The sequence below is a fragment of the Podarcis vaucheri genome (assembly GCF_965113315.1).
Source record: "Podarcis vaucheri genome assembly, chromosome: 6".
NCBI classification, from domain to species: domain Eukaryota; kingdom Metazoa; phylum Chordata; class Lepidosauria; order Squamata; family Lacertidae; genus Podarcis; species Podarcis vaucheri.
In genome coordinates this window covers 54,024,320-54,052,076 of record NC_138764.1, presented here as the reverse complement: position 1 = coordinate 54,052,076, position 27,757 = coordinate 54,024,320, and the positions used below count along the sequence as shown (strand labels likewise).

Here is a 27,757-nt window from a genome sequence, read left to right as displayed (position 1 = left end):
TCAAAGGGATTAAATACTGTTTGCATTTAAATGGGAATTTGAAGCTGAATGTGAACACATTTTATTCCAGTTGTTTCACACTTGGGTCAATCCCAAGGAGGTTTACTCATAAGCAAGTCCCTGGCTACATAGAAGCCAAGAGGTTTTAGAACAAGCAAGCATAGGATTGCAGCTGCTGGGTGTAATCCAGAGAAAGGCATGATGACCCCACTGAAATCCAATGCCAGCAAAATACACAACCCCCATATGGCCATTTAGCTTCCATTTCAGTCAAAAGCCCCATGTCCATGGTGCTGGACTATATTTTAAAGATTAAAATGCTTTAGATCAAACATTTCCCATCCCTAAACAGTTGTTTTAGAAGCAGCACTTGTAGTACAGGTAAACTTATGAAGACAAACTTTTGGCAAGGGAAAACTTGTTATTTTAAAAGTCACACACAGTGAAAACTGAATTAAATTTATATCCTTGCTATTTTTCTTCCCGCTTCCACTGGCATATTGCCAGGGGCAAGTACAGTAGTACCTTGTTTAACAAACTTAATCCATTCCTGAAGTCCGTCCTTAAACCAAAGCATTCTTAAACCAAGGTGTGCTTTCCCACATGTTCTGCTTCCAAGGCAAAGTTCACAAACCAAAACACCTACTTCCAGGTTTGCAGCGTTCTTAATCCAAGTTGTTCATAAACTAAGCTGTTCTTAAACCAAGGTACCACTGTAGTGGCTTAGAGCAACTGTTCCAGCTACCCTTTGACATATCTGAACAGGAAATGCAGTAAAAGTGTACTCATTTGCAAGGCTGAACAGGCGAAACCACCCCAACCCATCTTTGCTTTTCTTGCCTCCTCACAAAGTTACAAACTACAATCTTCTTGCAATGATGCTGTTTCCGTAGGATCTTGGGATGTCCTCACCATATAATATTTTGCACTTGGTCAGGTGGGGCAGGAGCTGTGTCTATTGACAGTGCCAAGAGCAGAACACCATTCCTTTCAGAAGACACCTCATGAACACTTTTTAAGGTAGATGTAGCCCCTTCGAAAGTGTGCTCTGAACTTTGATCATGACTACACAAAGTGACCTGATTTTATACACCTGATAGGTAGGAAATGCCTTTCTGCTGCAAAAAGCAACCAGCCCCTCCCTCTGGCCGCAACTAAACACTCACTCCAAACATATAGATGAAGTCTGGAGGGGCCTGTGCTCTGCTCTCCATCAAGGCTTTTGGGGACAAAGTTATTTGTAGATCCAGGCCACCTTTCCCCAACTTGGTGCCCCTCCAGGTGATTTGAACTCCCATCAGCCACAGCCAGCACTGTTGTAATGGCTGGAGCTGACTGGAATTGTCGTTCAAAACATATGGAAGGCAGCAGGTTGGAGAAGGCTGGTCTAGGCATTAGGCTTCCTGAGATCTCCACTTGCCATGCCCCTGAAATCCCATGACTGGTTCTGAAGGGTGAAAAATTGCTTCTCTAAATTAATAAGAAGCACATTAGCTAATTCAGCATTGCTGCAGTTAGCCATCACTAAGCCTTCAGGGTTGCTGCTGCTGCTGCTGCTGTGCATTTGCAGAAGCCCCAACTCTTTGCACTTTGTGTCAAGTGTAATAAGGCCTTGGAGATTTGGCGGCTTCAAAACATCCCCTATTCTGGTTACCAAATAAATAAGGGAAAGGTCCGTAATGTGCTTCTGGAGGGCAAAGGTTGCTGAACTCTGCTTAGAAGGTCTCCTTCCCCTTATTAGGGTGCTGTGCGCCTTAAATAAAACCAAACAAAAACAACCAAAAACCCAACAACATAAAAAACCATGCTCCATACCATGTTGCCACAAAAATGGCAAAAGTACTAGCTGCTTCACAATGAGGATCATTCCATATGTCATCAGTAGTAAGACTCCGCAGCAAAACTTGTATGCGTGTTTCTAAAAATGCAAACGCATGCTAAAGTTGTATCCAGGAACCTTCAGGTGCCTGTTTACAGGAACAGATTCCCTTTCTGCATCACAATGCTTGCCAAGGAGAGACAAGAAGGCATAACAGAAAAATTATCCTTTTTGCAAAATGCAGCACAGCTCTAACTTTTAGCTCTACCGTACCTGCAAAAGCTGTTGGGGGAAATAGCAGCTGTGTCCACATTTACCTCCAGTGAAACATGATGCACTGGCAATGTGATGGCAAGCGATGCAATCAATGAAAGCAGCAGCCAAAGCATTCCTTTTCATCTCTGGCAGGAACTGCTGCACTCTCAGCTCTGGGTTACGCTCCCCTTGCAGCTGCAATATGCTGAGTGTATCTGCATCAAGGCCAACAGGCAGGGCCAAGAGAAGCCCATCTTCCAGAGGCAGACACACCCACCAATTTCCCCTGAGATGGTATGGACTGAACTGACAAGATGTCTTGGTTCCCTGCAGTAAAGCATCACTAATCAATAAATCAACGGCATTCAATCAGTGACTGTACCAAAGTCATCCATCCAAAATTCCCTATGGTCTTCCCTCAGTCATAGAATCATAGAGTTGGAATAGACCACAAGGGCCATCGAGTCCAACCCCCTGCCAAGCAGGAAACACCATCAGAGCACTCCTGACATATGGTTGTCAAGCCTCTGCTTAAAGACCTCCAAAGAAGGAGACTCCACCACAGTCACTAGACTAACGTGGATAGAAGCCAAAGGGTTTCTTTTTGGAAAAGGTACAGACCAAGTGAGGTGAAGCAAGACACTCTTAGGTTCAGGAGTTGGCTGAAGATGGTACCTTATTGATGGAGGCCACAGTTGACTTATGGACAACTTAAACGCTGTAATGCCATCTTTCTCCTTTTCTAGTCCTCTACACCCTAATTCGTTTGTTTTCTTAAAGACTCGGAAAGCATCAACTATGTATGGTTAGCTTGGTGGTGTGGAGAAAGAAAACACAAAACAAAAAGACACCTAACCACCAAATGGAAGGGAAAGGATTACATTAAACTAGAACCTGGCCATCTGCTCGTAGGTGGTGCTCCCTTTCCTATAGCTGATCCCTGAATCAATGTACAGAAAGTTACATTCTAGACCCCAAGGACTTCGCTCACCTCATAAGGCACCAGATGTGGAAGAGGAAAACCACTATTCCCTCTTTGTCCCTGAATTTCTGCCCTTCCCCTTCCCCGTTACCTCTGCCCAGCCAACAGACTCCAGAAGAACCTACTTCCCCAAGAAGCCTCTTCAGAACTTCCTTGAGGTCCTATGAGCTCCTCCTTTCCAAGCAACATGCTTCAGCAACCTAGGCCTCAAAAAGAGCAAGACTGGCTTGAACTGAGCAGGGTAGGACACAAAGCCTATCAGCTCCACAGGATGGAGGACAGGAGTGAGCTTGACCTTGCTTAGTGGTACTAACGGTGGCCATTGCCACAGGTCATCCACACTGCAGACTAACAAGTGTTCCTGCATTTGGATCTTTGAGCTCACAGAAGCTTTGTTCCAATGGAGCAAACATAATTGAGGTTCGGCTTGATCCATTCACTTCAACTCTCCCTTTCTGAGCAGGCTTTCCAGGCCAGCACATACTCCCTCAAGGCACTTTTTGTACACACACACACACACACACACCTTCACCACTTCTTGGCTCTTTTCTGTGGGTATTGTACAGAAGAGCAACTCCACCAAGCCTCATAGCCTTAGGCCTCTACCTGTTGTTGCCAGTCTGGCTCTTATTGAGCATTTCAGTCAAGAAGAGGTGCTTCAGTTAGAGCCAGGAGAACTTGCTAGGTAGATAAAATGCCAGAGATTTTGATGTTTCCCTTCTTGCATCACAATCCACTGGGAGCAGAGACAGGAGGAAAGGAATTCTGGGCCTGAGCATCCAGGTTAGGTTGCCCACAGTACCGATACATGCAGTTCCATTTGTGGTTTGTGTCCTTAAGTCCCGACGATGAAGGCCATGAAGGTCTATTTCTCCATCCTCCGGCACAAAAGCCATTCTCCAAATTCAGGCGAGCTGTCTGCTCTGTAGCCACCAATCCAAGCCATGTACAGGATGGTTCCTCTGCCTGGAGAATGAATGGCTCCACATGCTTTCCAGCGCTTAAGAGTCCCATCACAATCCCCCCCTAAACTGGAAACCACCAGAAACATAAGCAGGACAGCTGCCTTTTGAAGGATGTTGACCAACATACAGAGTTAATAAATAACAATAACAAATGTATATATCCTGAAGTAGTGGTCTGAGAAGAGCTCCCTAAAAAGGGAACCAATCACCTTTCCAAACAGCTCCCTCTGGCCTAACCCACAATTTGGGGGAAAAGGGTGGCCAGCGTTAGTAAAGCGTCAGTGTTAAAAATGGGACCGACCAACCCCCTCCCCACCCCGCAAAATTGTATTGTTGCAGTGGCTTAGAAAAATATTAAAGGCTCCTGCTCCTGCCTTCCCAGTGCAACGTATTCACACTCAGCAGCTGCCTTGGAGCAGCGGGGAGCCCTCACCCCCTTGTCTTTGCCCCTCTTCCCAAGTCCTTCAGAGAAAGCGGCACACAAATCTCCCACGAAGCTCCATGGCGTCTTGAGCCCCTTTTCCCAGCAGGCTGTGAAGGCAACACGGACAACAATCCCCAGCCCTGCTTCAAGTTTGCTCCGCTCCTGCTCCCACGGCTCCCACTGCTTCATCCTTGGCTTGGGGCTCCATGTAAATGGGAGTCACTGAGGAGGGCTTCTTGGATCTAGGAGGAGAAGGAAAAAAATGAGCTGGGTACGAAAAAGGGAAAGGGGTGCTAAAGAAGTGTCTCAGGCCAGAGAGGACAGCATGGAGAGAGGAAAATAAGAAGCTGCCTTGCACCAGATAACCCCATTTGTCCATCTAGGCCAGTGTTGTCCATCTGGAAGCAGCATTGCTAGGCTTCAGACATCCCCATTCCACTTAATCCAGGCTTCCTCAACCTTGGCCCCCCAGATTTTTTTGAGACTACAATACCCATCATCCCTGACCACTGGTCCTGCTAGCTAGGGATCATGGGAGTTGTAGGCCAAAAATATCTATAGATGGAGATGCTGGGGATTGTCTGTGAGCAAAGCATGTGCTCTGCCACTGAGTCAAGGCCTCTCCTCTTAATAACTGCCTGGAGAGGAATTCTGGCTTTTCAAGTCTGCTTCATGACTACACACAATACACCCCCCCCCATATATCTCCACCTTTGGAAGCTGCCTCCCATCCCTTCTCAGTCACCTTGCTATGGTCTCCCAAGATGGCTCTGAGTCAGCTATTCTCGCAGCCCTTCCTGCTGTAGCTACCTGGTGCACACGGCCACCTTTCCAGGAAGCTGAACTGCTAAGCAACCATGGCGAAGAATGGCGTTGCCTCTGCTTCTCTCCAAGTTCCTTGCAATTTTTGTTCCTGGCACCAGGTGGCAGCAGCGGCAGCAGCAGTGAGTTATGAAGACACAGAATTATAGAATTGGATGGGACCCTGAGGATCATCTAGTGCAACCCTTTGCAATGCAGCTGTCCCATACAGGGATCGAACCTGCAACCTTGGGCATTGTCAGCACCACACTCTAAGCAGCTGAGCTTTCTTAAAACATGTGAGACCACACAGGCTCAACTAGCTTGCTTGGGGAGCAGGATCTGATTTGACGGGTAAGCTGAGGAAATTCTGGGAGAAACATGCAGAGAAAAGCTGCCCCAACTAAGCAGCCTGGCACTAACATGGGGACCAGGGGGAGTTTCCCCTGCCCACGAAGGAAACTTACGAATAAGGAGAGGCAGGCACTCCCACTACCAGGAAGTGGTTCTTCTTCCGGAAGAGGCGCCACAGTCCTTTATGGTTCCCACGGACATCCAGATCCCAGATGTGGAGGCACTAAGAACAGTGGAAAGAGGACATCATACAAGCAACATGCCATCAAGGTTGAATTACCCATGTGATGGAAGCTCCAGAATCTAAGTCGACTGGGCTGCCTTCCAATTCCCGTTCTCCACTGGCTTTGGATTTAGAGGCCTACAGAAACCCCACCCCGTCCATCTTATGTCACAGGCTGGGCAGGCAAAGAAGTTGGAAGTTACCTTTGCAAGCTGAGTCCAGGTGGTGAAATCTGCCTCCTGCTCCATCTTAATGTACATAACGTAGATCTTCCCTTCGGTGTCGGGTACAAAGGAATCCTCACAGGGGTTCTTGCTGTGATCCAGAACTTCTGCCTCACTGAAGGAGGAATTAAAATAAATCCGGGACCGTGAGGACAGACAAAAAAGTGAAGAGATAAAAGCCGTAAGACTCACATGTATGAACACACACAGGGGTTTCCAGCAATTTTTTTTAAAAGTGCCAATTAGTCTGTGGGGAAAAGGAAAAAAGAAAAGGCCGCAAGTTTGTGGGAAGGGCTCACGTTGCTCCTATTGTTGAAGCTTTATAGTTATGCGTCGGACAAAACATTCAAAGTGACTACATTGTTCTTTGGGACCCTTCCCCTTCGCGTATTAGATGGGACGCTTCCAGCCCTTCACAATGACATTGGTTAAAATCCACCCACCCACTTCAGAGATTGACTGATAACATTGTGATCCAATTGTGCAAAATTCCTGGCTACCACTTATTGTTTTTCCTCTTACAGTTGATGCTGCAGCACATACACAAGATGCCACACCTTCCACAAATGGGGACACCAGAATACCTCTCTTGTAGGCATGGCATGCTAGCAAAATCAATCCACGCAACAACAGCAGACACAGCCTGCCCGTGATCCAAACAACTCTAAGAGCTGTATAGATGTATCAGCATAATTTTGATGCTTGCTTCTGTAAAACTGAATAAAAACATAATACCCTCCCCAACAACAGACAAACAAGTATTCATCTCCAACATGAAACAGCTCCTATACACACACTCATTAAAACTTTGCAAAATATCATCATTTACCATCAACATGTGCCCGATTTCCTAGCATTCAAGTTACCTGAGCAGCCGGTGGATTTCAATTTCATATGCATCTTTCCTTAAGCTGGGCGATGGAAAGATAAAGACAGACAGTCAGGGGGGGGGGGAGAAATATTGATGCTTAACACCTAAGAGGCAGTTTGTTGGGTGTCAGCATCCTGCTTAGTAAATCCACTGCAATAAAACCACTATTTAATTCCACAGTCCACCTTTGCTACTATGAAAGGCATTCTAGGATAGCCATCAGCTTTTTGACCCTATTGTAGAACACCAACGTGGGTTGGGGTAAAAACAAGAAAACGCGGAAGAAGATAGTATACTCCAGGAAACACAACTCATCAGCTGGAAAGGAAAATAAATGTATTTTTTTTCTATTTATGAAGAAATCACCTTCCTGCTAGTATTAATCTCCTAGAAGTAATAGTCAAGTAAGTTTTATTCAGAGTAGACCTACTGGAACTAATAGGCCTACCTTAGCAATCTTCATTGATTTCAATCCATCTACCCTGAGTAAAGCTTAGCTGACTACCACTCTATGATTTTTAAAGGCCACCCACAAAAGAGGCAACATATTATCAACTTTTAGGGCATTCTGGTTCAGGTAAAGGAGTGAGTCTCAGCTGGAGAGGTGCATAAGCCAGGAAGCCCTAAGCCTGGCTCAGAAAGTCAGTCCCAGGTGCCCCAGGGTGTATTAGGGCTCATTCCGCAGAGGCTGAACATACTACTGCACTCACCTCTCCACATTTTTTATTTGGACGCTGGGGACAGTGTTGAACTTGTGCTTTTTGAAATAGGCTTCCTAGAAAAACCAAGAGGCAAACACATATTTAGGGGTCATCAGTCACCTTTAATGTACATATAACCCCTTATTCCCACATATCCCTGGAGCACACTCGGGAGGGAATCTAGCTTGATGCACACGGGCACAGATACTGAGTCTCCACATCAAAAAAAAACACAAAAAACTGAGGTTCCATTATTTTTCATGAATTGACTTTCAGGAAAAGTTATTTGGACACAATGCATTTGGACACAAGGCATTTATGACACACAATTATCACAGAGCAGGGCCAGGCGCAGTCTCCCCTTCCCAGCATTGTCCACAGGCTTGGGAGGATGTCTGCAGCAGGGCAGCCTCCCAAATCCAGGCAGGTGGTCCCCATGAGATGAAACCCCGAGCGCTCAGGGTTCCTGCTTGCTGGGATAGCCCCTGTGTACTGGCAGGCAGTCCTGCTGCAGACATCCTTCCAAAGATGCAGAGACTGCTGGGCAGAAGGCAACCTCCTCTCATGCCTCAAATGATGATAGCTCTGTGCTTTCAACATCAGAACAGGACTCGTATGGAACTGCTGTACTGGCTCAGATGAAAGATGATCTAGCCCTACACTCTATTTCTTGAAAGTGGTGATCCCCAAGTTCTCCTGAGGCTGCCAAGCTAGGCATGAAGGCTTAGACTTCTCTATTGGTTCCAAGGATGGGAGTCATCGCTCAGTGGTAGAGCACATGGTTCAATCCCTGGCATTTCCAAGCAGGACTGGGAACACCCCTTGCCTGAATCCCTGGACAGCTGCTGCCAATCAGTGTAGACAACACTGAGCTAGAGAGACCCATGGTCTGAATCTGTCCTATGTTCCTATGAGAAACCTCCTCTGCACTTCTGCTGAGTTCTCATGGCCTACAAATGCTTGCACAGATGCATGGGAGGTCAATATGCACAGATGATGAAAAGAAGCAGCTTCTTTCTCCAAGGTTGAGCTGCAGCTGGGGAAATGCAGACTGCTCCAACCGTCCTTGTCACCGAGTAACACACATGTCATGACCTCCTTGAGAAGAACAAAGAAGGGGAAGCCAGCAGAGACCACAACCAGTGGATGTGGAAACAGAAGGCAGCCAGCAAGGGGGTTCCCTAGGCAGAAGCACACATTGCTGATGCTTCTCTGTGCAGGTTGATACTCACATGGAAGTAGCCGTTCATGTTGAGGCCAACGATGCCAAAATGGTAGGAGCGCGACACATCCGGAATGAGGCATTCGCGGCCTTTCCGCTGCTCCGGCATCCGCATCCACATGTCCCAGTCCCAGAGCTGGAGGGAAGAGAGCACAAAGTAGTTGAGCCCATTGTGAGAAAGGGCTTCTCGGAGAGTCCCTGGTCACATGGTCAGGGAATTTGAAGGTTGTCTAGGTTCCAAAATTCCAAACATCTCAGTACTGACCATTTTCCTACCTGCTCCATTTGTTCAACTTTACAAAATCTAACAGCCTTTGGGGGGACATTCTACTTTATTTCCATACTAAAAGTTAGAAAGTGTGAACAAGTATATCTTGCCCTTTAAAAATATTTTAAAATGCTGATAAAAACTGAAGGCCTACAGCCCTAACGCTCTTAAGAAGGGATATCTCTAGTATTTATGGCTACTGCAAAGGTTAGCCATTTGGCAATAGAAAGAGCAGGCCTTGTTTTACAAGGGAAACCGAGAGGACACTGACCTTCTCTGGTGTTGGCCATTTGGGCTCCAACTCATCCTTGTAGAGTGTCTTCCTCAATACCCAGCCCAGCCCAGGCATGGTCTCCACACGGTACAAGAGTGAGGGGTCCTCCGCTGTGTGCTCATATCCCTAATTTTCCAAAAAGAGAAGCACCTAAGCAAACTTCCATAACAAGAGCATATCATGAAGTCCTTCACCCTGATTTGAGGTGGCGGGAGGGAAGGAAGAAGTATGTTGATCACAGGAGGGTGATGCAGAAAAAAGGAAAGAGGCAGGAAAGTGCAATAAAGAACCAAAAGCAAGACGCACCTGGTCATTCCAGGCAGAGATGCAGTACAAGCTGTCGTCTTCCTCCAGCAGATAGATGGACTGGCTTAGGAAGCTATACATCAAAAAGAAAACAATTCAAAAAGAGTTAGAAGAAACATTGTTTAAGCCAACCTTAATCAGGTTGATGAAAGAGGTTTTTTGATCATTGATCAACCTAAGGTCAGTGACATTCTTTTACAAAAGTATCACACATGGAGCAAAGTCATGATTTGTAAGTCAGGCAAGGGGGTCAAATCCAGTGGTGCAAATGGATCGATCTGAGTAAATACTAAGTATGACCACAAGGGTTTTATTTATTTTATACCTTACCCTTTAATCTAATGCACACATTTCTGGAGAGGTTGACATAAAGGATTGGTCTGAATTACGGCTAGTTTCCAGCCCTTCAGAATCCTTCCTGATGGGCTGGTTTGTGAAACCAGTCTCATACTCCCTTTACAAAGGTGTTGCATTCTCTAAGTCATGCAGCAAGTTGATACAAAGTGACTTTGGTCAGAATGAGCAAAGACATCAGGACCCAGCTAGGGCTCATTGATGGGTTCAGATAATACCTGAAGAAGTCAATGGAGATGTCCAAGTCCTCTTCTAGAACCACGGCAAATTTGGCATCCTACAGAAAAGGTGGAGCACAAAGAGAGAAAAGTGAAGGTGGTGAGCAAGGCCAATGAGATACAAAGTTCAGAAGCAACATTCTTACCCAAGGGATGCAGGAATTTTGGGGGACCCAGTGCTCCTAGCAACAATTCAGTTTCAGAACTATGCCAGCTTGATCAGTGCATGAAGGTACCACCCCCTCCACAAGAACTATATAAGAGACAGTTATGTCACTGTGCATGTTTGTTAACTGCCTGCTGAACTAAAAAAGCCTCTGCTACATCATGTTCTATGACAGGTGATCATTAGAATCATTTATTCAGGACAGAATATCCTCCCCAGTGATTGCATACAAGGATATAATCAAAGGTAGAATTTTCTAAGTCTCAGAAGGGGAAAGTGGGGAAATGTGGTGGAGATCACATACCGGGTGCAAGTTGAATGTTGCTGTCAAGCTGGCCTTGTAGTGCTGTGAGAGGAAAACGATGCCATCTGTTACACCACTATTCAGAACTCGACTGATTCAGATCAGTGACTCGGACTTGCTACTGAAATACTACTTTACAGAAGTCGTATGTCTCTATCCCCGTCTGACAAGTGTGGTCCATCTAGGGTGGTAACATCAGCCAGAGAGCAGGTCACTTCTATTACACTTAGGCATAGCAGCAGGAGTTTCATGCAACTTTCATCTGGAGTCACACCAGGTTGGTTTTTTTAAGCTCAGTCCCAGACACAGGCACATTGCTGGAGAACAAAGACTGGTACGCTTGAGCTAAAAGTTCTGTGTGGTCCAGTTGCTTCACAGCTGCCAAGCATGGTTACTCAGGGCAATCATTTGTAATGGGGCTCCTAGGCAAGCAAGATGGCTGCCCCAATGCATGGGCATGGTTTCCAAGGGGAGAAGAGAAAAAACGGGTCCCTCACCTGGGAGACTCGGGCATTTTTAATGCTGATGGGTGTGTGCTGGATTCCCTTCAGGCCAAATAGTTCCACCACATCCATTGGCTCCTGGAAAGAAAAAGAAACACATGAGATTCACACTTCCACAACCCTGGTTCCTTTTTATCAGGGCAAGGCAAGCATGGCTAGACATATTTTTGACTCCTTAAAGAGGAGCACAACAGACTTCAAAGATCGATAAGGTATTGCTACCAGAAAGGTACAGGAAGACAACCAGTGTTTATTGCCCTTGAAATGAAAGAAAGGTTCCCAAGTGCTTTTAGTCAGCATTCACGAGAAGCAGCAGGAAGAAGTTAAGGTGAAGGTTTACCACAAGCTGTCTGACGTAATTGCAGTAAAAGCTGCACTCCTCTGTCATTTACTCCCTAGTAAGTTCCAGTGAACTCCTAGCACAGCTTATTCCCCAGGTAAAGTTGGCACCTCAAGTTATTTTCATTAGTTTTCTTACCCGTCTTTCACAGTAAGGTCCCAGGATGGGTTACAGCAAGAGGGTGGCAGAAGGACCAAAAGGGCCCCCCTCTGCTTATCTCAACATCCAAGAGGGTCTATGGGGAGGGGGCGGTCTTTCAGATATTTGGGGCCTATGTCATTTAGGGCTTTAAAAACTAATGTGAGCACTGTGAATTGTGCCCAGAAATGAACCAGACGCTTCATATGTTAATTTGGCTGCTGCATTCCAGAGCAGCTGGGGTTTCAGAAGAAGCTTTAAAAGGCAGCCCAAGCAACAACTTGACGCTCCACAGCTGCATTTTGCCTTTCTCACTGGGAGCGGGGCAGGGAGGATAGAAGAGGCACTTGCTTCTCTCAAGTAATGGAGCAGGAAGGGGAAAGGAAGATCTCAGCAAATCAGAAGTAGCACCTCAACAGAATGAGATGGGATATTTTGTCAATAGGTGGATGTAGAAGGTGCAAGTTCATTTCCTGGGTCAGCCCTGAAGGGTTTTTTAAAGCACATTATTCTGTGATCAGAAAGGATGCAAAGTTCTTGATGAAATGGAAGAAGGGACTCACCTCATAATATCCATCAATGAAGACTGTTATCATCTGAGGATTGACTCCTTGTGCTGACAGCAGCGATCGCAGCATCCTATGGGGAAAAGGAACATTTTTTTTAATTCTTTAATGATCTTTCCTGTTGTATAAGTTAGAGGAACAAATGACTGAATAAAAACAAGAATAAATCTTACACAGCAAGAGGGCACGTGTCCCCCTCTCCAAAGTCTTGCACACAGAAAGCTAGCTGGAATATTTCTCCCCATTTGCTAGTTTTCTGCCTGCAGGGAGACACTGAGGCAGAACCACTATTCTGAAGCAGTGAACATCAGGGTTCTGAACAGGAATATGAACAGGGATCCTCCATGAGTACAGAAGTTTCCCTGTATCAGATAATCAACTTACACAAGCTGGAAGGTTGTGGCAGAGAGGCAGAGAGGAGATGGAGCTAGTTTGCTTGTCCCTGTTATCCTGCCTGTGCAATTATTCAACCCTAATTGCAACACCTGAAGAGGGCTAGAAGCCAAGGCTCCCACATTCCAAGCCCAACAAGGCTGTCCTAGGTGATATTCTGCAGTCAGCTCTGTGGCTCATTGTTTTGTGCTTGCTCTCTCCTTTCCGCCACCCAGCTAAAGGGTACATGGAGATGCATGCCAGGAATATGGGTCTTTATAAAGGAACTTGGAAACTTGAGGGTTCTACACTTATCAATAAATGTGCAAGGGCTGAAGCTGAATTTTCAATTTCCGACTGCTGTGCTTAGAAACCCCAGCCAAGTGCCCTGTCAATGGGCCCAAGGCAGTCTCAACTCACCTGTACAGGTAGTTAGGTCTGTTTCCTGCAATGACAGCAACGGGAACATCAAAAACTTTGTTGTCTCTGAGCTAAAAGTAGAAGAAAGAGGAAAAGCACAAGTTGTCCCCCAAACCCATTCCCTCTTCCTATTCACACCCATATAATTTCTTGCTCTGGAAAATTTATAAGGGTAAACTAAGTTAGCATAGTACAGATTTTCTTATGACATGCCAAATAGAGCACTTCCATCAGCCAGGTACCCTTCAACTGTTTCCCAAAAAACAATCTTCCCATTTGCTCTTGAAATCCACCTTACAAATTAAGCAGCCTAGAACTAGGAAGAGACCCTCACAATTTGGATTAATTTTTGGCTCTCAAAATAAAAATAATAATTTTATTATTTATACCCCATCTGACTGGGTTTCCCTAGCTACTCTGGGCAGCATACAGCACATTAAAAATTGTAAAACATTAGGCATTAAAAATTTCCCGATTCAACCTCAATCTGTTAGCTCCATCCTCCAACCACCTCCAGACATTCACATAGGAACTTCACCGCCTTCACTGGTTCTGATTTAAAAGAGGTAGAGCTGGGTATCATCCACATACTGATGAACACCCAGCCCAAACCCCCGATGATCTCTCCCAGCGGCTTCATATAGATGTTAAAAGCATGGGGGAGAGGACAGAACCCTGAGGCACCCCACAAGTGAGAGCCCACGGGTCTGAACACTCATCCCCCCCCACCACTTTCTGAACACGGCCCAGGAGGAAGGAGCGGAACCACTGTATAACAGTGTCCCCAGCTCCCCCAGAAGGATGTCATGGTCGATGGTATCAAAGGCAGAGATCCAGCAAAACTGGATTTAAGGTGCAGATATGCAAGCAAAAGGAACTGAGAGATATCACTTTGAGAATGAGAAATAATGCGGAAGAAGTGGCTGAGAACTGGGCAGAGCATGATGGGCAGTAGGCCTTTACATATTTGAGAGTCTTCACAGGTCACTTGGTGACTTCCATCCATAGTCTTACAGAGCTCCCAGCTGGCTGCTTAGTTAAGGAGATCCCACGAAGGCCTTTGTGCTTCCTCATCAACTTCCATTCCTGGAAGAGGTTGGGGAAGAAGGGGGCTCTCGCTCAGGCCTACTCACTGGGTCCGGATTGAACTCTATAGGTGTGGGGTCCTTGCAGCTGCAGACACTGCCATACCCTTCCACCTTACTGCAGAACCGCTTCCTCCGCCGGTTGAGCTCCGTGTCAGGCCAGTGGCATTCGGCATCTGAGAGTACAATGAAGGGGGTTATTTTGAGACACGAAGGCAATTACGAGCTAGACAAGCCTCTACCAGGTTCTCACTACAGATGCTTTAGAGGAGGGGCAAAGAACCCTTTAAATGCATGGTGTCACTGGGTCATCCCAACCCTTGCCTCTGCAACTCCCCCCTTAAGAAGATGCTCAGGGAACGGCGATGAAGAACCAGCAGGCCATACCTTCCACAGAAGTTAGCTGGACTTCAGTCTTCAGCAGGACAGGCTCTCCCCAAGAGGAAAGCACTGGGGACTTGGCGTATTTTTCACCATAAACCTCACCTAGAGAGAAGAATGCATGTCAGGGTCTGCAGAATATAATTACCACTTGTGCAACCTGGCACTAGGCTGCCGCTGCTGCAACAACATGCATCTTGTAGAACAGGTAGGGAACCTTTGGGCCTCCACATGCTGTTCAACTCCCAGCTCTTCTGGCCAATGGTCAGAGATGGTGGGACTGAGCCCAGCAAGGTCTGGAAGGATACATGTTCCCCATTTCTATGCAAGATCCATGACCCTCAGCAAGGAAATCAAGCCAGGCCTGCCCTCTTTCTGTGCCCTACTGGGACCGCTGCTCAAGGCACCCATCTAGGGTGACCAAGTGGCACTGGAGGAATGGAGACACCTCTGCTTTTATTGTGGTGTGGAAGAAGGAACTTCTTTCCCACATTCTCCCATGAATATGGGTCAGGGGAAAATAACAGATTCTGACCTCCTTTCTTCCCCACAAATGTCCACATGTCTCTCCAGTTGAGGGAAGCCGCAATCTGACTCCCTAAACTCTTCAGGAGATTCTTCGCTGTATCTTTAAGGTGGAAGGAGCCCTCATCCTGAAAAATGGAAGAAAAGCCAGGCTGTAATTACATAGAATTTCCCCTCTATTTTTTGTAATAACAATCAATTTTTTTCCTTCTGAGTTTGTCACAGAGGCACAACTAATGTCACTTCAAAAAAAAAAAAATAAAAAATAAAAAAGGTAAGGTCAAAAATCTGTGCTTGATAAATTTCCAGAGTTTTAGAGCCTATTCTCAGCACCACTTTACCATTTTAGTTAAAAACTGTGTATTATTTAAACAGAAAGATAAAAGCATAAAAGAGCACCCATAAATGGGTGCTGCAAGAATAACAGCAGTACTTAGCTTCTGCAACTGGAACTAGTTAGTTCAGCCACCCAAGACAGATGCTGACAGCTAGGCCAACCCTTTAGTGTTCTCTCCTTTTCCCCTTTGTTGCCTCCTGATTTCTAAGGAGCAACAGGGATGCAACCATAAGGTGAAGCCAACTCCAGCAGCCCATTGCTCATGACAGCATTTGTTGTCTTGGCTGAGAACAGGTTAGTAGGTACCACCACAGTCACTTAATCGTTTGGCTCAAGAACATCTGCAGAGCACGATCTTGTGAATAAGAGGTTGCATCACACACTAGTCCTACTCAGAGAAAGTCCAATGAAATTAATGGGCACAACTATCTTAGGTCCATTATTTTCAGTGGGTGTACTCTGATTAGGATACAATCCTAATTATTTCATCAAGAAATATGTTTAAGCTTTAGACTTTCTTTAGTTTTTTGCCGCTCTGGGTGAACCACCCAGCATATCATTCATTAAGTAAAGAGAATACAAAACAATACCATTCACAATAGTAAATGTACAGCAACTGCATAAAATAGAAGTCCATATTATGTTATAGCCACAGGAAAGTAAATAAATCAGTAGCTGCAAAGCTAAAGTTAGTCCAAGTCTGCCTACTCCGAATATTTTGAAGCGTTTCATTTCACATGACTTTGAAAGAAAATAAAAAGCTACTGAGCACATCGACGGGACGCGGGTGGCGCTGTGGGTAAAAGCCTCAGCGCCTAGGGCTTGCCGATTGAAAGGTCGGCGGTTCGAATCCCCGCGGCGGTGCGCGCTCCCGCTGCTCGGTCCCAGCGCCTGCCAACCTAGCAGTTCGAAAGCACCCCCGGGTGCAAGTAGATAAATAGGTACCGCTTACCAGCGGGAAGGTAAACGGCGTTCCGTGTGCTGCGCTGGCTCGCCAGATGCAGCTTGTCACGCTGGCCATGTGACCCGGAAGTGTCTCCGGACAGCGCTGGCCCCCGGCCTATAGATGTGAGATGGGCGCACAAACCCCAGAGTCTGTCAAGACTGGCCCGTTCGGGCAGGGGTACCTTTACCTTTTACTTACTGAGCACATCTGCACTTTTTATCTCTATGGAGCAGAGAAAAAAAAGAAAGAACCAAAACTCCAGCCTCCCCACCTACCTTAATTGTGAAGATAAGAATGCGGCCTCTAGCTACCATGTTAAGGAAGAGGACCATGGCTTCGTCCTCATGTGGAGAGTAGGTGTCAAAGACTCTCTTCGCCATCACATGACCCTATTAAGCATTCATACACAAAAGCAGATTAGATGGTGGCCTCAGTAGATGGATGAGTCCTGCTCAACTGCTGAGATCCACTAATGACAACATGAGTTTTAAACACAACCAGCTGCTTCTTTGGAAACAGAGTCAGCCAAAAACTGAAGCCAATGTGCATCTTCCTCATGTTCTATATAAGCACATGGTGGGACTTCTATGCACACTTTAAAGTATATTTTTTCATACACATTTCATCATAGGATTCCAGGGTGGGTTGCTATTCCGTTAAAATTATGTTGGTTAAAAAGAAAGAGCAAGTAGAACAAGTCCTCCACAGAGCCACTTGCAGCTTCCCATTGGAGCAGCAGACTAACATTGGCATCCTCTAGTGTCTGAGCAAACAGGCTGGTCTTTATCTCACGCCAACATGAGTGCGGTATCTTCATGCACCACTTAATTTTTTTCTTAAAGCAAGCCACAGGGCTGGAAGCAGCACCTGGCATGGTCAAGGGGCTAAAAAAGACTGGGCATTTGGGAAGGCTCCTTGGGAACTGAGCATGGCTTTCCCAGCAACCCCTGCTTCTTGACTTAAAGTCTGCCAAGCAGCAGCAGAGGGTGGAGAGGAAGCTGCCATTCTGGATATCCCCATGGTGCCCAAATGTAGCGCCACACGGGGCATTGTGGGGTTGTTAAAGAGACAGGTGACTTGCAGGCCTCTGTTGCAGATTTCCGTCATGCTGTTGCCTGCTAGGATGCCACCAGTGATAAGGAGAACGGGTGGGATTTGGGTCCCAACTCTAGAAGAGCAGGCTTCAGAATCAATGATGCAATCAGAGCTATTTCTAGTTTCAGCGACTTTCCTACAGTTAACCAGTCACTTCCACACAATTGTAAATACATCTGGCTTCTGAGATGCAAAGTAGCTTCTTTCAGCAAGTCAATCTATGGCTTAATCACTTACTGTAGCCTGATTCAACACAATCACGTGGATGCCTCTGCCTTGCTCCCGGGCTTCATCTTCCAAAACCTGTACTATGATAAAAGAAACTATAATAATACTCCATCCCTCTAGCTGCCACCACACCCTTTCGGCAGAAATAAGCTTTCTTGCAGGAACGTCCCCCACTTGTTGCTGAAGTCCTGTGGCCCCACAGAATTGACTGTTTACCACCACATTTCTTGCTTAAGGAAAACCACCTAAAGTGTAGACAAGAGATACAGTAAGCTTTACACCAGGCTTCCTCAAACTCAGCCCTCCAGATGTTTTTGACCTACAATTCCCATGATCCCTAGCTAGCAGGACCAGTGGTCAGGGATGATGGGAATTGTAGTCTCAAAACATCTGGAGGACTGAGTTTGAGGAAGCCTGCTTTACACTGAAGAACTTGAAAGCTGAGGTGCAAAAGCCCCATCAGATGACAGTGGTTGGTGAAATACAGTTATAAAAACAGAGATGGTCAACTTAATGCTGGACTGCACCTCCCCTAATCCAGATTTTGGACTACAACTTCCACCATGCTTCACTATTGACCATGCTGGCTGGGCTGAAGGACGTTTGAGTCCAACATCAGCCATTAGTTCCCTGTCCCTGGTAGAAAGAAATACTCAGTAAGCACCTTAATCTTAAATCCACGGACCAAGGAGTAAGCCCTCTTAAACACAGTGGCATTTACTTCCAAGTAAACACATACAGCAGGGATGGGGGAACATTCAGCTCTCCAGATGCTGCTGGATTGCGGCTCCCATCAGCTGCATCCACCATGGCCAATGGTTAGGGGTGATGGAATTTATAGTCCACCAACATCTGGAGGAGCACAGGTTCCCCATCTTCAACATGTGGGATTGTGCTGCAATGCGTAATGAGCCTCTCTGTTTCAAAAGGTGCTGTGCTTTGCTCTGAAGCCATGCATATGAGAACTTCCAGTTTCCCCATTTATTGCATCTCCCCTTATAGCTGCAGCGGAGTCCCTCACCGTCGTCCCATCCACTGCCACGTAGACTTTGGAGCGGCTGGAGTACACCTCAATATCCAGAACCTTCCTGCTGTTGACTGGTCGTCGAGGGTTCTGCTCTGGGTTCTGCAAGCCTTCATCTAGGGAGGGGAACAAACCATTTACTTCAAGCTACTGATAAACTCTGGTTTAAAAAACCCCACAATCAACTCACTCCCAGAAAATATAATCCAAAGATCTAGATTCCAAAAGGAGCATAATACAACATACGTTTTCACCCCCAAGTTCAGGGAAACTAGATATTTAGTGGCAGCCTCCCACTTGATGTCCCTTGAATATTTCTCTCCTTCCATTTAAAGGTTTCATTATCTAATAGAAATGCTCCAAGTGGATGATTTGACCATGCGGATGAGGTTCTTAGAGGTCTCCTTGGATGAATCTGAATAACTGGAAGGTGTCATTAAGCAGTTATATACATACATCTTTCTCTAAGGAATTTCTTCTCTCTCTCCAAGCCAGCTGAAGAATACACTTTAAAGGACTTTTCATGCAAAGCCGCAGCAGACCGCGAACACTATTGTATCTAGGAATGTTGCATGCTACCCATTGGACAGGAGATATCACATGCTAGGGCATGCTGAGCAGGGGAGATACCAGTTTGACTTTTGCTGTAAAGGACATTCTACTGCTGTCACCTAGACACAACACTCCATACCCACCATAATCCTGAGAAGATTCCTCCTCTTCATTGGCTGCTCTTCTAGTGTCCAATATCAGCTTTATATTCACAATCACAGTCACTAGCAAAAAGAGAACAGCCCCCATCTGCAAAGCAATTAACATCAGACCATAAGTATTACTAATCTGATGCCTAAGAAGACCTTCTGTCTTGAAAAGCATCTCCTGCATAGCAGGACATGAAAGCAAAAATGTAGTGTTGGCTAAAGAGCAGAACCATAGCTCTTGAATTATTTTGATGTACCTTTTACCTATACCTCTACTTGCTACTTCCATTCACATCTAAAAGGAGTTGTTTTCCCCAGAAAATTTTTACAGTGTCTTATATGGCAATGGGGGCCCTCCTACCTTCTTAAAGCTTGTCACCCATAACCACACATTCCCTTTCCCATGCATAAAGGTGCAAATATATTCGGTTTTCTCCCGAAAGTAACCAGACATTATTTGAATTCCTTAGAACTGAGTTGCTGGCATTTGGAAATGGAAATCAGTTTGGGGTCATGTGACAGATACTGCATGCCTTCCAACATTTGATAATGGCAATATCGTCAAGTGGCACACAATTCTTTAAATAAACTGCACTCGGCAGAGTCCAAGGCCAAGTGGCATGCCGCAAGGAGGATTTCAAATGTTACCTACAAAATACGTAGCAGAAAAACAAAACCCTGTTCTGACATTTTGACTGTTGCAGAAACATTTGTCTGGTAGCCTTGTATTCCAAACAGAAGCTTCCTTAGCAATTGCCGGTCTCTTCACTCTGATCCAAGAAAAATAGCTATTGTTACTACAATTCTCAATCTCGGTTTAGCTCACAGAACTAGGAAGATAAGCCAGAGGGCACCAAGTAACAATGAACTGCTAGATCATTATGAACAAACATTCTCTTTGCAAGGCATTCAATGAGAATTAAAAAACAAACAATTCCAACTCCCAACATCTGGCACCTCTTAAATGGGTGTTGTTGAAAACTACCCACTGTCATTACAGGCAGTTTTTAGCTTTCTAGCACAGGGCGTAACAGCACTGTCGTACAACAATCTGTAGTTAATATCAGATGGCCATTCTCCAATATCAAGTTGACTTGCTGTTGACATTAGATTGACATAAGTGACATCAGATTTCAGGTCAGTGAAAACCAGCTGCTTGGAAGGAATCTGGACCCACTGTGTCTCCACAAATTGTTGCAAAGTGGTTGCAATGCCAAGGAATATGAATAAATGTGTAAAATAAAGGACCTACTCATGTGATGATGACACAAATGTCTACACTAACACCATGCAATAGAATGAAAAAATAATCTCCCCCCTTTCTATTCCCGCAACATGTCTATAACATTAGTGTCTCATACCGAATGTAAATGAACTGTAAAAAATACTATGAATTGAAAGTGGAGATGGTATATGTACTTTTCCTTTTTTATTTGTCTTGTAATTCAAGAAAATTACATTCTGAAGGAAATCAGCCCTGAGCGCTCACTGGAAGGACAGATCGTGAAGCTGAGGCTGCAATACTTTGGCCACCTCATGAGAAGAGAAGACTCCCTGGAAAAGACCCTGATGTTGGGAAAGATGGAGGGCACAAGGAGAAGGGGACGACAGAGAATGAGATGGTTGGATGGTGTTCTTGAAGCTACCAGCATGAGTCTGATCAAACTGCGGGAGGCAGTGGAGGACAGAAGTGCCTGGCGTGCTCTGGTCCATGGGGTCACGAAGAGTCGGACACGACTAAACGACTAAACAACAACAACAATTCAAGAAAATAGTCAAGAAATACTAATTATTTTTTAAAAATAAAATGTGTAGCCCCTGCTCGCCTATTGCTCCTGAAACAAAAGGCTGCACAACTTGGAAAGCTGATTTATGCAATAATATGTGATATATCTGTAAGAAATGGTTAATGCCACCCTATATTCACTAAGATAAAGCCCCAAATCAAGAATGGGGAACCTCCAGATGCTGTAGGACTCCAACTCTCAAAAGGGAGAGGACAGGAAAGAGAACCCCTTGGCCTGGAAAAGGTTCCCAGAGCTATGCAGCATTTGCCACACAAGTTTTTGCAAATAAACTTTGCTTCAATTTGCTGTGCCATATCCAGCTGAAGCAGCCTTCTTGTGCAACGGATGTTAGCTTATATGAATGGGACTTCCCATTCCTCTCCCCTCTTCTGCAGTCTCTGCACCACCACCCCAATCTGCTCCGGTGATCCTCTGTAGCACATGGCTGGCAGGAAGATTTAAGTGTATTCAGTACAGCCTCATTTGCAAATATTATTTAACTTATGGAAACTGAGGTTGCCATAGCTGCAAGTTTTAGTGTCTCCTAGAAGTGCAGAATTTCAGCTGTCTCTTTCCTTACAGGTGAAAACATCCCAGAAGACACACTAGCCACAAGACCCATAATTCAGATGCTTACGTAGCCTCTAACTCTGCTAATCTCCTGTAGGACACAGCAAAATGTTTTCAGAACACAGCAACTTTCCCATACCAAGACTCAGATTGTTCAACAGTCAGTGACAGGTCCTTCAATTTTTAGATATCCCTTTGAGGAGGCCCAACACCACTGCCTCCATCACGTTGTTATGGAACTGTGGTTGACAGAGTATTGCCTACTGCCACAGCGGGTGCCATGATGAACAATCCCCCGATGATGCTGGAATACAGGGCAACATGGGTTTCTATGGGAACCCGAACTTGAAGAGCCCTGTCTGTGTGCAATTAAGGTGTCAGCTTTCCCCTCAACACTGACAGCTTTGTATTAAGCTTGCTGTTTGGAGACATGGGATCCAGACAAGATATTGGAACACATTTGCTATGCCTCTCTGCCTATTGAAATGTCACGTTTCTTGAAGGCTGCTGGAAGGTTGCACAATTCTTGAAACAAGAACACCTGAAAATTTCGGTAAGTGTTTTTGAGGTCATTGCTCTCCATTGAACTTGCATGCAGTGCTAACTCTCTCTCTGCCTCCTCAAAGTCCACACTTCCCATGTGGCCCCCTTAATCTTCACCCCCAATTTTAGCACATTTTATAATGTGCATCTTCCAAAAAACAATTCCTTGGCGAATTATGTGTAGGATAATTTGGATTTGATAATTTTCTGATGCCCTAGAGGCTCATCTATTTTAGCATGCTTATTTTACTTGTATTTAGTAAACAAATGAATTCAAAAAATATTTTCTGAGGAAAAATAATAACACTGGAATTTTTTTCTGAAAATATGGCCTCCATTTACCCATATTTATATCCCCCTCCACACTATTTTCTCCGGTCCTCTCCCCCCCTTTTCAAGTTTAGATTGTAAGCTCCTTTGGGACAGGCACCTCTCTCTTGCTTATGAAGCACTACAAGATGCCATAGACATTGGTTATTATAAGCTTATAATACTGAGCTCATTCTCCAAGTGTGGCTCTCTAGATATGAAAAACTGCACTCTCTGTGCACAAGAGGGGAGGTGTGAACAAGCTTGAGGACAGCCTATGGTTTGCAGAAGTTCAAAAATTATTTGGAAAGAAAAGTTAAGGGGGAGCCCTGCAAAAAGGTCCACTTAGGATTGACCATGTTCAGTGGCTACAGAATGCTGAATGACTTTTGGGGTGGGGAATGGAGTGGAATATCATGGAAGCAACTATGGCTGGAGTATTCCATGCTGAAATATTTTGTTCTCACTCAGTATTTTGGAGACTCAACAGAATGCATTTCTTTCACCATTCAACCCCAACCCATCCTTAAAAAGGTAAAGGGAGCCCTGACCATTAGGTCCAGTCGTGACCGACTCTGGGGTTGTGGCGCTCATCTCGCTTTATTGGCCGAGGGAGCCGGCTTACAGCTTCTGGGTCATGTGGCCAGCATGACAAAGCCGCTTCTGGCGAACCAGAGCAACGCACGGAAACGCCGTTTACCTTCCTGCCGGAGTAGTACCTATTTATCTACTTGCACTTTGATGTGCTTTCAAACTGCTAGGTTGGCAGGAGCAGGGACCGAACAACGGGAGCTCACCCCGTTGCGGGGATTCGAACCGCCAACCTTCTGATCGGCAAGTCCTAGGCTCTGTGGTTAGTCACCTGTAATTAGGAAGCAAGGGCTGTGCTTTCAATGCTTAACAACAACATATAAAGAAGTAGCACTGAAAAGGCTTTCAAAACTTCCATATGCACCACAAACCCCTTTCAGGTAGCCTTGAGCCTCAGCATCTCCCTAGAAGTTATCAGCTACTTTCTTTCAGGCTTATCCCCCCACCTTTGTTTACTGTCCCTGCCGTAACTCTTGCCACCTTTCGCTTCAGCTTCTACGTCTCAGTATATTTTCTTCCTCAAATTTTCACAAGACTGTCCCTTCTGGGGGTGGGGCAGGCAACTTAGTAGCAACCTTCTGTTGCATGAACGGATCTCTTGAAAAAGCTGCGCTACAGAGAACAGGGAGCAAATCAGTGCATCTAAAAAAATCTGTCTGAAAAAAACTTTTGTCAACATCACTGTAAATCCACTGGTTTATAGGTATAGATATAGCTAGATGGGGGAGGGAGGGAGAAAGCGCAACTCCCTTTCCATTTGCTGAAAGGTGGTCAAGGGTAATTGCACTCGTCTGCTGCAAGCTAAGCAACAGAGCTATCCCATGGCACCTTCTTGACCAATACGTATTGTAATATGAGCTTTCACAGGCCAGGGCTTTTGTAAGCAAGACCTCACGCTACAATAAAATCAGCTAGCTTTCAAAATGCCACAAGATCCTGCCCTTTTAATAGAAACAATGGAGAGATATCCTTTGGTACCTATAAAGAATCACTTTATCTTCTTCACTCCACTCGTACGCAGACCGCATCACCCAAAAGCATTTAAAGTCAACAGTCTTCTATTAATAATAATGCCAATCCTAATTTCACCTGATGCAGCACATTACTCCAGCAAGCAGAGCAGAACCAAGAGTCCAAGGGACCTGCTCTCTCACCTGACAGAGCCTCCTCAGAGCCCTCTGATTTGTCAGCTTGTACTTCCAGGCCAGGTACCAGCTGCGTTTCTTCCGTGGATTGGCTACTGGGTTGGGCTTCCACTCATCCATCATAGTAGGGCAAAACGGATGGAACTGGACACCTACATGAGGCAGCGCTCAGCATCTGGCCTCCCTGAGTTGCATTCTACCACCAACAAGACCTGGCAGGGCAAAGAAAGCAGAAGAAGTTGAAAGAGTGAAATTGGCCGAGTCAAACGCAATATTGCTCCAAAGGTCTGAAGGTCCGGCTCTATGTCAAGGCAGCACAATATCTGCTCCATTAATGAAAAGAAAATGCAAGTGTGCATTAAGTGTTTCATTGACATAATTTATTCTGTTACATCACTTGAAAGCTGTCAAAATGTCAGAGTTTGGCAAGGAACAGGATAGAAGGAAGTCTTCCTTTGTTAGGAAGCTGTGGGGTAGAGGAATGAGGGGCCACTGGAAGGAAAGGACCAAGGGGAGGACCAGTGGTCCTATTCCAGGCCCAAGCCCCACTTAGATGGTCTTTAGAGCTGCAGTGAGCTGGTTGCCACTTAACACTAAGTCAAACTATGTTTAGAATGGGGGGGGGGGCAGAGAGTATATTATTGCTGCTTTGCTCTTCCTCCCATTCTGCTGTTGCTGCACTGGTGTGAGCCAAACTGTGGTTTGGCCTAGCGTGTTGTCCAAACCTGGGATCATGGTTTGTTTCACTTAAGACGAACCACAAGCCAAGGTTTGCCAGGAGCAAGACGATGCATGAACACAGGTGAGGGCAACACCCTAAGCTAAACCTTGGCTTTGTTTGCAGCAATCCCCTCTCCAGGGACCCTCCGATTTGTGCCAAGTCATGATTTGGCTTAGCGCTACATGTGAACCAGCTCATGGGGCACAGTTTTGGTCACAGCAAGATAATAGGATGCAGAAAAAAACAATTATCACCAGAGATCCTTAACATTTTCTGCAGGTGGACAGGACAGAGACTTGGATGGCACAACATCTAAGGATAGCAAGGGTGTGTTAGAGGTGACATAGTTTCTCACACTTGACCATCTTGACACCTCTAGGTCCTTGCAACATCTCCTCACTACATTGACCAGTGGATTAATCAAATACAGTGGTACATCGAGTTAAGAACTTAATTCATTCTGGAGCTCCGTTCTTAACCTGAAATTGTTCTTAACCTGAGGTACCACTTTAGCTAATGGGGCCTCCTGCTGCGTAATTTCTGTTCTCATCCTGAAGCAAAGTTCTTAACCCGAGGTACTATTTCTGGGTTAGTGGAGTTTGTAACCTGAAGCATCTGTAACCTGAGATACAACTGTACATGAAAGCTGTTACAGATAACACATAAGCGGATTCTGACTCTTAGGGGAAACTTCCCAGCTGCACAAGTTCTTCAACACCAGAAGACACCACCTAAGAAAGTGGTACACTCTCCTTTGTTAGTGGCTGGACGGCCACCCATGAGCAGCAGATTTCCTGTATTAGCAGAAGGCCTGACTAGATGAATTTTGAGGTCCTCTTTGAACTCTATGATATGCCTAAAACCAGAATCTGTGCACAACTTTCCCAATGCTAACAAGGAGCGGGGAGGGGCTATAGCTCCCATATAGGGGAGCTCCAGATAGGGTTGCGAGAGACTCCACTCCAAAACTCTGGAAAGAAACTACTAGTGTGCTGATCTGGATGACCTGATTCCAGATAAGCCAGCTTCCTGCTCCTCTGGGAAGATGGAAGCCTGTCACTACTTGCCAAAAGCTGAACAGATTATATACTTACTTATCTTTGCCTTCTTTAAGGAATGCTTGCTGTTGGAGTGGAAGCAGTGAGTAACCTTTTACCTGTATTTCAGTGGCAAAGGCTACATGTGTTTGAAAATAAATAAAAAACAGCAAGACTGGCTTCCAGGCAAGTATTAAAAGAATAAGGGAGGGCACTATTGACTACTCCTTTTCACACAGAGGGTATCGTTTATGGCACACTACATCAAAACAAAGGATATTTTTAGTTCGCTTTTATAACACCACGATCCATGTTCAGCTCCCTCAACGGAAAGCAAACCCGAATCGGCATTGCGTGTCCTGAAATGAACAGAGTGCAACACATTTGGAGGGGGCGGGGTGTATGTGTTGGCTATCCTGGGAAAGGGACTTAAAAATAAGCCTCAAGCAGTAAACTCTGGTAATGCGGAGGTGCCCCCATATTTCGCCGCCACCATTGCTAGGAAGGGCAGGCCGAGTAAACGTCGGAAGGGGATCGACGGCAGGTTCCACAAAACAAGAAGCATACCGAAAGGCGGCGGGTGGATGGTGATGGTGCAAAATGGATCACAGCGCCTGGGGATAAGGGGGGGGTCAGCGGATTGCCAGAAGGGATCTCTCGTTCCAGCACGCTGCATGCAGTTCCAAGGGAATGTGGATCTACTCACGGCCTTGACATCGGGTCGAACCCGGCGCTCTCCCCATAAGCAGGAGCCGCTCACAGTGTGCAGTGGTCTCCTCTTCCTTTCCCTCTCCGTCGCGAACCAGGCACAGGGACCTTCTCGGCGAGGATGAACCCGACGTGCTCCTCCGCTTCCGGCGCGGGATATATAGCTCGCAGCCTGCTCTTAAAGGAGACGGCGGCGGCAGTGGCTCCGGCAGAAGAAGGAGACAGCGGGCGGAGAGAAGGGGCGGAGCAGCCGCAGAGGTTTCGGCTTGGCTGTCGATGGGCGGAAGAAGGCGCCGCATGGCAGGGACACAGCAGTGCCATTGGCCCCCTTGGCCGCCGATCCAAGCGCCGGCCCCTCCTTGAAGGAGCGCAACAGGCGAGGAGGACGAGGAGTCTTCTTTCCAAGCCGCAGGCTGGAGCTCCGAGCAGGCGAGGGCAGGCAGGCGTGCCAAGATCTGTTCCCCCAAAGGTTGGCTAAAAACGAAAAACCTCGATCCGAAGCCAAGCTGCTTCTTCTGCCGCATACCGGTATTCACCAGGACACGTGTATAAAGGGAGAGAGAGGGAAGGAGGGCGCGCGCGCGCGCGCGCGCGCACACACACGTGTAACAAGTTGGTACACTAAGGAGTTACCTAAAAGGCAGCGACAGATTTCCTGAAGTCGACTTCTGCTGGGTGGGTGCAAATCCCGAGAAACACGACACGTTAGTTTCAGAGGCTAGTGCGACTTCAAAACCGCGCACCATAGGATCGTTCGTCGCCCCCAGCTAGAAGGGGAGCCTCGATTGCGCCACATTTCTGAATGAATGTGACGCGCGGGGGGGGGGGGGATAAAAGATGACCACAGCCATTTCTGCTGGCCAGAAGGCTACTTACACCTTTAGAGCATTCTTCAAGAATGGTAAGGTGGCACTTTTAGGTTCTCTGCTCTCTCACTCTCTCTCTCTCTCTCAC

General features: G+C 46.1%; 1 protein-coding gene across 1 annotated transcript; it reads right to left on the bottom strand.

Moving 5' to 3' along the window:
* Positions 1-27,020, bottom strand: POMGNT1 (protein O-linked mannose N-acetylglucosaminyltransferase 1 (beta 1,2-)). The gene is made up of 22 exons (XM_082226740.1): positions 26,802-27,020; positions 24,347-24,549; positions 19,387-19,492; positions 18,689-18,807; positions 17,677-17,742; positions 16,620-16,733; positions 15,072-15,189; positions 14,543-14,641; positions 14,204-14,331; positions 13,071-13,141; positions 12,276-12,351; positions 11,229-11,312; positions 10,732-10,773; positions 10,262-10,320; positions 9,690-9,762; positions 9,381-9,509; positions 8,852-8,977; positions 7,629-7,693; positions 6,914-6,958; positions 6,027-6,162; positions 5,714-5,823; positions 1-4,687 (listed from the first exon to the last, which is right to left on the bottom strand). Exons 2-22 carry the CDS (start codon positions 24,458-24,460, stop codon positions 4,591-4,593), a joined length of 1,977 nt encoding a protein of 658 aa, XP_082082866.1. The 5' UTR covers positions 24,461-24,549; positions 26,802-27,020; the 3' UTR covers positions 1-4,590.
* Positions 27,021-27,757: the final 737 nt, after the last annotated feature.

Bases quoted from the DNA above. Each gene is read 5' to 3' on its own strand.
- POMGNT1 (XM_082226740.1), bottom strand. From the start codon at position 24,460: ATGATGGATGAGTGGAAGCCCAACCCAGTAGCCAATCCACGGAAGAAA. The intron at 18,808-19,386 runs GTGGGTATGGAG...TCCCCTCCCTAG, and splicing joins GGAATCTTCTCAGGATTATG to ATGAAGGCTTGCAGAACCCA. The intron at 15,190-16,619 runs GTAGGTGGGGAG...TCCATTTTTCAG, and splicing joins TTCTTATCTTCACAATTAAG to GATGAGGGCTCCTTCCACCT.